We start from the raw sequence: 12,937 nt of genomic DNA on the forward strand, positions 1-12,937 counted from the left end.
CAATATTAAATTTTAGTAAAAAAAGCAAAATTATTGTTCGAAACTGTCGACAGACTTCTAAAATTAGCTACCAAAATTTCTGATGAAAATTTACACATTGTTTTATAAAGTAATTATTTCAATGAAAAAAATCTATTTAGCATTGGATTAAATTCGAAAAAGTAGCTCTATAAATCTTCAAATATGATACCAAAGAACCTGGATTTTTAATTTCTAATAAGCTCTCAGAGCTTACGTTCGCCCACACATTCACACATCAAACATTTGATTCAGACAAATAATTGTAATGATTATTTAACTCTAAATAATCTAAGGGTAAAATAGTTATTTATTTAACGAGTTTGAGTGTAAATCGGACGTTTTATTTCATGAGTAGATTATGAAACCACGAGTGAAAACGAGTTATCATTCACGAAGTGAAATAAATGAACCGATTTACACGAAAACAAGTTGAATACAACATTTTATTTTTTGAATTAGACTCAACAAGGCTTAAAATTGCTTTAAATCTATTAAAAATAATCTGTCGCTTCGTATCGAGAAATGACAAACAGTTGTCAAAACTGTCTTACACAGGAGAAAAACCGGAAATTTTGACAGTGTCGAAGAATAAATAAAATAATATGTATGTGTTTTTTCTTATAAAATTACTGAGTAAATATGGGGAAAATTGGAGAAAACAATGAAACTGTGTATTTCATAACTATAGCAACACAGATCACTACAAATGGATCTTTTACAATGCACCTTTAAGATAAAAGGTCGTACATCACACGTGTTCGAAATACCATTATAAAGCTCGTGAGAAGTGTCTTACTCGTGCGCAGGCGCACTCGTGTGTCAAAATTTTCATTAGCGTACTGTTTACGGCCTTAGAGTTGAAACTTAAAGGGAATGATATAAGTGATGGAAGAACCCCAAAACGCTATATAAAATAAAAATTCACATTATAACAGAAAGTCATTAAATTTACATCATTTGTTTGTGAACTGCTGCTTCGACTACAACAATTACTATTACCTTGTGCTTTGCTGTAAGTTCTAATCATGACAACCAATTCATTATTTCAATAATTTTAGTTCAGAGACGTAAATGTGATAAAAAAAACTTTCAGAAAACACAAACCAAACTTGCTGGAAACGATTTCGGTTCAACTGATCAAACAGTAGGACTAGCGGATGTAAATTTTTATCAAAAATAAAGTAAAGCCAAACGAAATGATGACAGTGTCATAACTATGAAGTGATGTTTTTTATTGTCATTGTTACAATATTTTTATTTATTGCAACAATTAAATTTTATTTTAAAAAAGAAATTATTCCAGTGTCCCTCAAACTCTGTACCAATACTTCACAGTTAAATAACATTTTTAAAAATAACAATTTCCTGAGTTTTTTTTCGCCGTTACCTTATCTCTACACTCTTTTAGTACTAGGTAAACTTTCGCCTCCTAGACCGTAAACACCCTGTATAATCTATCATTTAATATATTATTATCCACTTTTACATTATAATTGGAGTTTCATCCAGACTTATGAGCATATAAAATGACCTATTATCCACTAGTGAAAGAAATGAAAAATGATCAGACTTATGATAGATTTATACAGGATGTCTCACCTAAGACTTTCTCACCTCACCTAAGACATTTGTCAACGGATTTTTATGAAATTTAATATGCAGATATTTCAGGAGGTAAAGATTAAAATTCAATTAATGCAATAACTCAAGTCTTAAAAACGTAATTTTTACATGTCTTTTTAAAATGTTAAATCTTTTAAGACTTATATTAAAAAATTATTCGTCAATAAAAATGCTGTAAGAAAAAACTAATTTGTGAAAGACGTCTGTTTTGCAAAAAAATGAGAAACAAACTGTTAAACGTGGATACAGATGCAAAAGCGTAGGTCCCTATTACGGATATCTAAAACTTAAGAATATGAAGCGTCGTTCAAATAAAACGTCCCCGTCCTCGATAGTTCCATTAATGTCGCCAGAGGCGCAGTTGTTTCATTACCGTCTAAGTTTTCAAAGCAATGAGTTAATAAAAACATTTGTAATTAAAATCGGTTAGCACAAGGCAAAAAAAAAATACAGGCAGATAGAGCATGAAATTCTCAATAATAGGAGATGAAAATAGTACGAAACTTATATCTTAAACTATATTTAAAAAAAATTTAAACTTTTACCAATTTGCACTCTGGCCCATATTTTTCAAAACACTGCGAATACGATTGCATATACAAGAAAAATGTTAAAAAGAAAGTTGTAGAGAATTAAATTTTCTTTAAAAAAGTGCACGAGACCATATCCCTATCTTCAACCATTTAAGCCGTTCAAAGACGGTCAAGCTATGGATTTCCTTCATTTTGATAAATAGGCAACTAATTATCGCTTAGAATTATCAATTTGCGTTTCACCTTACATTTTTGCAAATACAGCGAAGACGGCTGAAGATACAAAAAAATGTAAGGAACGAAGTTGTAGAGAATTAAATTTTCTATAAAAAAAGTCCGCGACACCATATTTCTATAGAAATAGAAATAGCCCATAGAATACTGTGTCCACAAACCATTTGGTTTTCTTTTCTTAGGCAGCTCTTCTAGGTAGACTGTTAAGACTCTTTCCCAAAAAGAAGTATTAATTTGATTTTCTTTGGATTAAACCCCTCATGTACAGTTACTCTTAATTTGTAGAAAATATTTTGCATTACAGGAAATTAATGTAATATTTTCCGGTATTTTCACTAGTTTTGGTATTTTATTGTCAGTGAGCCTAAGTGGGCGCAACTTGGCCACCTGTAACGAAAAGGGACGCAGTCGCGCGCCACTTCCTCCCATTGCAGAAGTTCCCGTTTCCAGTAGTTAGTCTTGTGCGCCGCCACCGGAACGCCGCGCCGCCACCAAGAGCCGATTTTAAAAGCACGTACTCGTAGCACGCGTTTGTGTGATGTTGTGTCGTGAATTCTGAATTGAATTATGAAGACACTGGATTTCGGAATTGGATTTTTTCTTGCGGCTTTGTTGACAGGTTAGTGGCTTATTGGGGAAAAGGTTAAGTGAATTTTTGACCATTTCCGGCTTGTCGGAAGTGTTGTGATTTTCTGCTGGCGGAGAGTTGCGATTTATGAGTCTGGAAACTTTTTCACCGTCTTGTATATTTTGCTAAAGTTTTCGAATTGTTTTACCTATTAGTACCTATTATTATACCAGTAAAGGAGTTGCAGTCATTTATTTACGGTAATATTTAAAATAATAGAACATTTAAAATATATTCGTTCCATTTGATTAAAAGGAAGTAAAGTTAATTGAGTAGGTACAACAATCAGATTTTTTGTTAAATATATTTGGGGTAGCTTAATTTATTTGTGAAGATACATGTAATCACTCGTCACGCAAAGGTGAAGGTGGTGCGTAGTATTATATTAATACAGCTTCGATTTTTTTTTCTTTTGAACAAATATTTGTTCGGACGTCAGTTTCAATGGATATTATCTCTGCTAGGAAAAACAAAACTAACTGATGTTAAAGTTCAATGACGAGTCACATCATTGCTAATAAGTGGTAATAAGAACAGATAATGATTTGTTGATTAAGGTGTAAAAACTATTCGTAACATTGCCATATGTTGATAGGAATCAAATATGTATTTTGGAGTCGATTCCATTAAAACGGTTGAAACAAAAAAAATGAGGCCAATAAAGCACAGTAATACAAAAATAGTAGTTTATTGTACAATTAAAGAAAAGCTATTCATTATCTATGAGTATTTTAGAAATGAATCACGAGCAGATAGTGCTAACTTTTCTTTACGTGTATAACACAACGTTTTCTCTCACAGGTACAATAAGAAGTGTAATAATTTAATTTAACATTTCACCGATAGATAGAATCACTAAGGGCTGGTTTACAGATCATTTTACCGCATTTAAAATTTAATTCGAGATTAACTTGACATTTGTCAACGCATTTTAAATTGCAACTCAATTCGCATTATTTTAATCTGGAATTAAATTTTAATTTTGCTTTCTGTAAACCGACCCTAAATCAAATAATCTACCATAATAACCACTTGTAGAATAAAGGTCTACTTCTATTTCTCTTCTCTGGAATAAGCAACAATATTATTATTATTAATATCTAGAAGAGAAATATTTTTTTTAAATGTAATTTATTGATTTAGCGCCGTATGAAAAATTATATTGTTTAACCAGTGACTTAAGATTTATTTACCTGATCTGGATTGACTTGACCTGACCTAACCCGACTATTCTCTATCATGCGGACATCTAAACAGCCTGTTCCGTCTAAACCCCACATTAGAAGTTCTAATACAAAAGTTCTGCTCAATGAAAATATTTTTAAGATGGCGGCACTTCTAATTATACTGGAAGTCGCTATCAACTTTCTTATTTTAAATGTAAAGTTAACCGTCTTAGTGATATTTAAGATTTTTTTGAAAATTTTTGGATTTGCAGCGGCCACTTAAAAAATCGGTAACTCTTAGTTTTACAGATTTCGAAATCATATTTCAAGAATTAAAAGAGAAAACCTATATCTTTTCTTCAGTGTGTTTAAAATTGGAATAGAGTTAATAAACCCAAAAATTTTAAGGTTAAGTTTGAACCGCTTCAAGTACCCATAACTTAATTTTTTCAAATGGGATGTCTTAATTTTTATTTTACTAAGATGGAGAAGAATTTTTTTCTGCATCGATTTGTATTCGCATTCCCTATAATTATCTGTGATAATTTTTAAATTATGTTGGTCTTTTTGACATTGTAGAAAATTTCTTACGAACCACAGCTATTTTTTCATAGTTTTCTATAAAAACATTTCTGATTATTAAACGATAAACTTTGTCCGTCCTGTGAAAACAAAATAAATTCATTGAATGGTGGTTTAAAAAAAGGCCTATTGCTAATGAATTTCTCACTCCCAAAAAAAGTTTTTGTAACTTGAAAACTATTAAACATAACTATAGGGAATGCTAACACAGTTTGATGCAGAATTAAATTCTCTACAATTTAATGAAGCTAGTAAAGTATGCCACCAAGCAACAATTATGAGAAGTAACCTAGATGGTTTAAAAGGCTCTGATTGGTCGAATTAAAACGTTCTTTTCTTGAATACCATTCAAGATAGAAAATTTTGTCATTAGGATTATGTATTCATCTTTTTATGACGATTTCTCTCTTTTTCTCTGGGGCGTTAGTTCTAGGACAGCCTGTATTAGTTCCAACATTGAAGACCCAATTATAATGAATCCAATTCGGTGGAAAACTACAGAAATTTTATGTCTGATATCACGAAGCAATAAAAAAATTAGATATACAACATAATTCACTACTTAAGCAATCAGTCTGACCTTGATCTACTCTACTTTTAACATAATCTGTTTCCATCATTTATGATTGATTCATTTTGCAAGGAAACTTCAACATTCCTTGGCTTTTTGACAAGGAATAAGTTACTGATATTTGCACATCATTTTGTAGTGCATTCATCACTGCATAAAAAGAAAGAATTTGTTCGTTTGTGCTGTACAAAGGACATTGTTTTATTTTTAAAAGTGATACACAAAGTACTTTTTAGTTTTGCATTTGCCGTCCTTTTACTGCTTGCTCTATCACTTATGGTTGCATCGTTACGCTTAAAATTTAACTTGGTACGTTATATATTCAAATGGTGTTTATCAAAGGCGTTATAATTAAATGTGCGATGGGGTAATTGTCCGGGAAATAGTTATTCCGCCTCCGTTAATTTCGGAGTTTGTTCCGCGCGACACCTTTTCATAAGGATTCAATCTCGAAATTAGAAATTAACGTAAAAGTACCAATTGTGATTATAAATGTGTATTAATATCGTAAATATTTATTCGAAATGGACAGATTTTTTTTCTTGTTGTGTTCAGCAATATTTGGTTAAACCTGAAAATTATTTAAATGTGTCGAAAGTACAAAGAAAATGAAAGGTTTCATAAAATTGTTCTAATATTACACAGTATTAGATATTTGAAATATTCAAGAGTTGAAAATTTTCCGGACAAGGAAAATAACATATACCTGATATCATTTCCCAAGTAATTCACCGTAAAATTAGCTGCATAAAGAATAATCTAATATCATGTGATCAAAAGTTTTCTCTGCAACTTTGTTCTCGCTGCGTTCGGCGAAATAACCATTCAGCTTTCCCACATTTTTTATTAGGTGATGCAGTGGTTTTCAATTATGAACCCAAGAAATACCTTAATTAGTTATAATTAACTAATAAATCAAATGCTTTTATGAATAGGTTTGCACATTTTCTCCTTGAATACAACAAATTTCTAATTTACCGGATTAGATTATCTTTTCAGAAAATTGAGTTTTTTTAGGTGAGTTTAACGCATAATGGTGGTGACAGTGGCGTATCAACCTATTTTGGCGCTCAAAGCCCTAAAAAAGTTTCGCCCCGCTCGTTGTTTCTATACAGAGTATTTACTTGAATTTTTACTTTATTAATTATTTTTTAGGGCTAGCGCCATTTTTTACGGATTTAGATGGCAAAACAACATTTACCTAAACATTGCTTGAACACAGATGACACACTAAGGTGTTATATTATATAATTTATATTTATATTAGTTTATATTTAATTATAAGCTATTGTAGGAAAAATCCAGAAAAAAAATCTGGTATGTAGGAAAATAGAGTATTTAATAGAAAACGCTGAGTTTTAGTTTTAGAGGTACATTTTGTAGTACATTTCGCTGATGCTTTTCTTTTTTTTTATTAATTTTGTTAATAATAATGGTGAGAAGGTGTCACAATGATTGTACAATTGTTTCTTAATATATGCTTATTGTCTGTTTATAATAATTACTAAACATATATACATAATTTAAAAAATAAAAAAACAACAATGTCTTCAAAGTTTCTTCTGGCTTTCTTGATAGCAAATGCTATGATTATAATTTTGTCAAAACTGAAGATAATAAACACTTTACTTCTGATGCACATTATTGCAATAGAAGCTTTAGGACCGGTTTATAGAAGCGTTATTAATTTAATTCGCAATTAAATGCGTGATTCACGGATCACGTGACGAAATTGAGCCAATTTGATTGGTCTATTCGCGTTATTAACTTTTAACAACGAATTAAAATTTGATGAAGCTTTCTGTAAACCGGGCCTTAATGTAAGATTAAATAGTGTAGATCCACGGTAGTCGTTTATTATGTATAAGCGAAACTTTTCAACAAAATTGAAAATAGTATGTCTGTATCAATATTATTCACCTTCATTCTTTTAGTAAGTCCAATGTCCATTATGGTGCAGTGTCTACATGTGGACACTTATTATGTCCAACACTGAAGTGTCATAATGTAAACAAGACGGAATTTATTATGTCTGACATAAATACTTCAAGAATTGGCAAAATATGTCAGATATTTTTTAGTGACAGATGTAAACACTACGGATTTGAAAGTCCAAACGTGTTTCACAGAAATTGTGAGAGTTGACGAGTTGTTTACTTTTGTGTTTGTGTCGTGACACAAAATCAGAATGAATGACTAGAAAAACTTATTGAAAAACGAATCTTTCGTGCTGAAAACACACTTTGAAAACTGTCTGACAGAATTCCATGACATAAATTGCAAGAAATTTCTATCGAAATGTAAACAGATACGGAAATTTTTTGTGCAACACTTGACATAAATAGACAATATGACAATATGAAAGACAATATGTCCATGATTTAGAGTAATTTGCCTTTCAAGTTATGATCAAGATCTTTCTTAATTTAAATTGACTTTGAGCATTTTTTTATTCCCGTAACTGACAAGGAGCTCAAAAATCCTAATTCAGCATTAATCTATTAATCTCTAAATAAAATAATTACCGTAAATTTATTTTGCTCCGACCAATACACGATTTTATTATTTCTTGGAAGAAAAAAATTCTTTCTTAACATTTTGCGCCCATTCAAATTTTTCCGCCCCAAGCCCGGGCTTTTTAGGCTTCTACTATAATACGCCACTGGGTGGTGAGGTCAACGTACCGCTAGCTAATCAGTAATCACCCAGTATTCCGTTAAGACCGTAAAACTTAACGTTTCCGCACAAAGACCGAGCGATTATACCCACTTGAAAAGTTGTTAAGACTGTGTGTTTACACCCTACGTGGAAAGCCAAGGGTGCGAAAGTTCAGTGTATTGCTTTTTGAACTCCATATTTTCCTAATTATTCTGTTTTAACAATGCAGCAAATCCGCTAAATTGACTATTTTCCATTAGGTTGAAACAGCATTACTTTTGAAAAATAGATTAAATCCATAAAAACGCGATCGATTCGATTAGCCACTGAATTGTTTGCACTATTTTGGGAATAAAAGTTGAAACAATCATCTATTTTTCAGTAAATCCAAACGAACAGTGGAATTGCATTTCAAAAATTGGCCCGTATTTAAAATAGATTAAGTTATAGCGAATTTAACTACTTCTAATTGATCTGTTTATTTATTTTTATTAATGTTATTGAAAAGTGAGCAAATAATAAAATCGATTCGATCATTATATTCATTTAATACCTTTTCTAATTTTTGTTTTGTTTTTGAAACTTACATCAAACAGATATTATTTCTGGATCAATTAAATCTGATATCTCAGTAATAAACTTTTCCGTGTTATTGAACTAATAAAGGGTTTGAAATTCTAGCTCGCAGTACTGTAGCAATTTCCATTCGCAACACGATTGTAATAAAACATAATACATTTTTTTTGGTACACGCTCCTTAAAATGGTTCTTTTGGGAGCTGCTTTGACTCCGCAAAATGTCATTTTAAAGGACAAGTACTTAAAGTCGTCATAGCAACATTTTGCGGACTCTAATATTTATTATTTGACAAAACAATAATTATTGTTTCAATAATTAATCGTTGCTATGACTATGGGTCGACTGCACTTGTGATGAGGGTGAATTGGAAATGTAAAGAATTTTACAATTTTGTTTCTTGAGAGAGCTACTACCAAAAAAGTTTGTATGCAACACTTCCGCAAAATAGCTCTTCGACGCCTCGTCCTTAATCCGGTTCGTACGCAAAAACTCTATTTTCTCAAAATGTCATTTTAAAGTACTTAAAGTCGTCATAGCGACACTTTGCGGGCTCTAATTTATTTATTATTATTGTTTCAATAAATCAGTTGTTACTATGACTATCGATCGAATACACTTATCATCAGCGTGCATTGGAAATGTAAAGAATTTTACATTTGTTTTAGATAGCTGGTACCAAAAAAGTTTGTATGCAACACTTCCGAAAAATAGTTTTAGCGGACTTATATCATTAAGTATTCTACTCCTTCGTCTTCGTCTCCTAGTCGTTAATCCGATTCGTCCGCTAAAACTCTATTTTGCGGACTTGTTACATAAATAACTATAATAGACATTTTAGCAAACATATTCACTAAATTTTAATACCGATATAATCACTTTCATTTCAACTATTTCAGATTTAATTGCAATTGTTATCGTTTATAACATCTTTTGGAACAGAATACCATTATGTGTTTTGATATTAATTTAAAAACGACTATATGATATAGCTAATCTATGTAATAAATCGAGGAATAGAAGTACGCACAACGAGATTTAATATAACATACATAGAATAATTCTGAGTTATTCAAATGCATTTTAAAAATAATCTAGAACTAGGTGTCAAAACTGGATTTTTCAATATCTTAAATTCGTATTTGGGAATTTGAAAGAAGTCTTAGATCTTGTGTTGAAGTTTCGAAAAAAAGGTTATAACACAACTATTCTAAACGGAATGTCTCCTTTGTCCTTTACTAAATGAAGGAGTATTTAATTCTGCATCGATATCTGTTAGCATTCCCTGTAACTATGCTTAACGGTTTTCAAATTACTTTAATATTTTTGAAATGGAAGGACACTGATTACTTATTACTTATTATTTTGCAGAGGAATTTTTCAAAATCTACAGATTTTGTTCTAATAAGAAAGTTAGAATATAGGACTGGATCTTCAACTTTCAATTCGGTCATTAACTGACTAAACGTACCATAGTGTCTCAAAATCCATTTACGAATGCACACAGAACAGCATTATGTTCTGGTTTTACCATTTCTCGCACTATTATTTAATTTATTTTTATTACACATGCTGCAATTTTTCGTTTTGATGTCTTCATTGCGTGCGAGACCACTAACTGTATACGACATAAATATTTAGTATACATATAATATATAAATAATATATAAATATGTAATCGATTCGCTGAAAATTGATGAATTGCTGAACTGCTTAAAAAGTATTTCGTCAAAGAAATTGAAAGAAACTTCTGTCGGAATGTAACAGCTAATGCAATTTTGTGTCCGACACATAAATGTCTAGAAAGAATGATCAAATGTAAAGGTATCATAAGATATTTTCGAATGAAGTTTTAGATGTTTGCAGAATCTATACACCATTTTACACAAATTTAAAAAAATAAAATTAACTCAAGTTTTTGGAAAATTCGAATTCGAATGTGACAACCACATTTTTTTGCATAATTTTTTATTTCAATGTTAGTGAAACACTTTAATTTCTGTTTAGTTATAATTTGCCATAATTCAGTTTCGTAGAAAAGAAAAGAAGTCATTTTATAATCTTTACAATGTTATAATCTCTAGTATAAGCACAGAATGTAGCCGTATCACATTTAAGATTATCAGAAATCATAAAGTTGCTTTCGTGTCTTATGTCTCTTCCATCTTTATAATAATGTTAGGAGCGTAGCCTGTTCATTATTCCAGTGAAAAGATGCAGCATCTGATTTAACAAAACTATAATTTTTAGCGAAATCACATTGAGTGAGAATTTTAGTCTCAGAGGTGGTCTCTTTTAATGATCTGAAATAAAGCACTTGTTCTGCAATTTAGATATGAGGCTTTAAAGTCCACTTCCTAAAAATGTCACCGTTTATTGTTTCGTGGTATTGTTTCGTGCGTTTGTTTTGGAGTTAAAAAGTAAATCTCTTTCCTATAAAAACGCAAGTTTTGACCCCGCATGTAAAATGGTAAAGTTTTTACCCTGGCAATTTTTCTTGTTCATTTATCAATTGTCATTCAGGAGTCCCATTTGGTAAATGTAAGTTTCGTCTGCAGATTTTTTCTTAGAAAATGTTATTTTTTAGGAGCAATAAAACAAATAAATTAATAGCTGTTGTAAAGTGGTTTTCCTCTAATAATTCTAAATCTGTTCCTGCATATAGCAATAATCCGTTAAAAGTAAAGTATTTTATTCTTCTATTTGGGATTCCCATTGCTATTTGTCAGTTTTTGGTATTTTTTATAGTATTGACAATTTTTTTATTTTCTTTTTACCGTTATTTAAAGAAGTTACATCTTGGACGAATCACAAAAAAAAACGAAGAAAACGCGTTTAGCTTTGGTTCCGGCAAAGTCTGTAACAATGCAAATAAGGAATGAGTTGAAGAAAACTGATTGAAGGAAAGCAAGGATTCACAATTTTTTCAATAATTCCCGCAAGGGAATTATGAACATCTTCATGGTAACCGTATCTAAGACAGTAGATGAGGATTCAAATCGATTTGAATACGGATCGTATATTATACGATTCAAATCACGAAAGTAGTGCGACTTTATCTGTGGTAGATATAAACTACAATTTGGTATACCATCTTGTTACAAATTCCGATACTATTTACTTCGACACTCATACATATAGTTAACTGAATGTTTAATTGTTGTGATTTGAGTAACAAAGAGAAGAAACTTATCATAACACACAAATCAAACGCAAATGAATTAAAGTAGTATTACGTAGTATTATAGGTAAGTAAAAGCTATACGAAATAACGTAATGTGAACATGTAATAAGGTCCGGTCGTCTCCATGAGATTTTACCAATTTCATAGGATTTTATTTTAACGATAATGAATTTGATTTTGCATATTTTCTAACGAACTAAGTGATAAGATTCACTTTTATTTTTATTTTATATGTGGTCGTTTCACTAAAATGTTTCTGTTGTTATTTTTTATAATGATATTCCATTGATTTTAAAATTTTGTAAAGTGTGGTTCTTCCACATTAAAATCTAGATTTGAGGTTGCAATTAAAAGAAATCGTCCAATGATGTAAATTTGGATGTCCCAGGCAAAAGCACAGTAACCAAAAACATTTTTTAATTGAGTTTTGTTACATATTTTACCTTATTTGTGAGCTTAGATTCATTTAAAAACTCATTAGCAAATACGAGTATTTTTCTAAATTAATAAACAAAATTGTTTTTCTTATAAATTGTAACTGCAATACAATATTCCTTTTCCGCAAGGTAAAACACAGTTCTGACAAAAATGTTATCGCTAATTACTTATTTACTTATTATTTAAATTATTAGTTTCCATCAATGTATAACTAATTTGATACGAAACCGTCAAGAAATCCAAAGAAACAACAATAACAAAATAATTCTAAAACATAGTCAAAGAACTTGTTTGTTATAGAATTCGTTTAAATTATAATTTCGCGATCCACAGTCGAAATTAAAAAAAAAATCAAATTACAAGGCGTGCGTAAATAACTATTGCTTTCGGTAAGCGCAAGTTTGAGTTGTGTCTTGGACACTCTTGGTCTAATTTCCGAATGTTTTACTTATAGTCGTTAGCTACGATAACTACCTACACTAAATAATAGATTCATTCTAGAAAAAAATATGAGTAATCCGTACGTATATAAGCCAGTTACTGTCAAGATGTTATATATGAATGAACTCTTGTTTATCTCTAAATATTTTATTGTTATCGGTTATCACAAATCTCAAATTGCTATAATAGAAATACGAAATAAATTTTTGTTTTTAGGTTGTGTTTTTCGCAAATAAAAGTAATCCAAGAACATTCTAGAGTTATGCGTAGTCCTTGACCACA

General features: G+C 30.6%; 1 protein-coding gene across 1 annotated transcript in view; it reads left to right on the forward strand.

The window, feature by feature from the left end:
* The first annotated feature begins 2,844 nt into the window (after window positions 1-2,844).
* Window positions 2,845-12,937, forward strand: part of LOC100142507 (uncharacterized) — a 155,683-nt gene continuing 145,590 nt past the window's right edge. The window contains exon 1 of the mRNA XM_064357491.1: window positions 2,845-3,030. Within this exon, the coding sequence (XP_064213561.1) occupies window positions 2,979-3,030 (52 nt within the window). The 5' untranslated portion in view covers window positions 2,845-2,978. The remainder of the gene's footprint in view (window positions 3,031-12,937) is intronic.

This window comes from Tribolium castaneum, chromosome 6, assembly GCF_031307605.1.
Source record: "Tribolium castaneum strain GA2 chromosome 6, icTriCast1.1, whole genome shotgun sequence".
NCBI classification, from domain to species: domain Eukaryota; kingdom Metazoa; phylum Arthropoda; class Insecta; order Coleoptera; family Tenebrionidae; genus Tribolium; species Tribolium castaneum.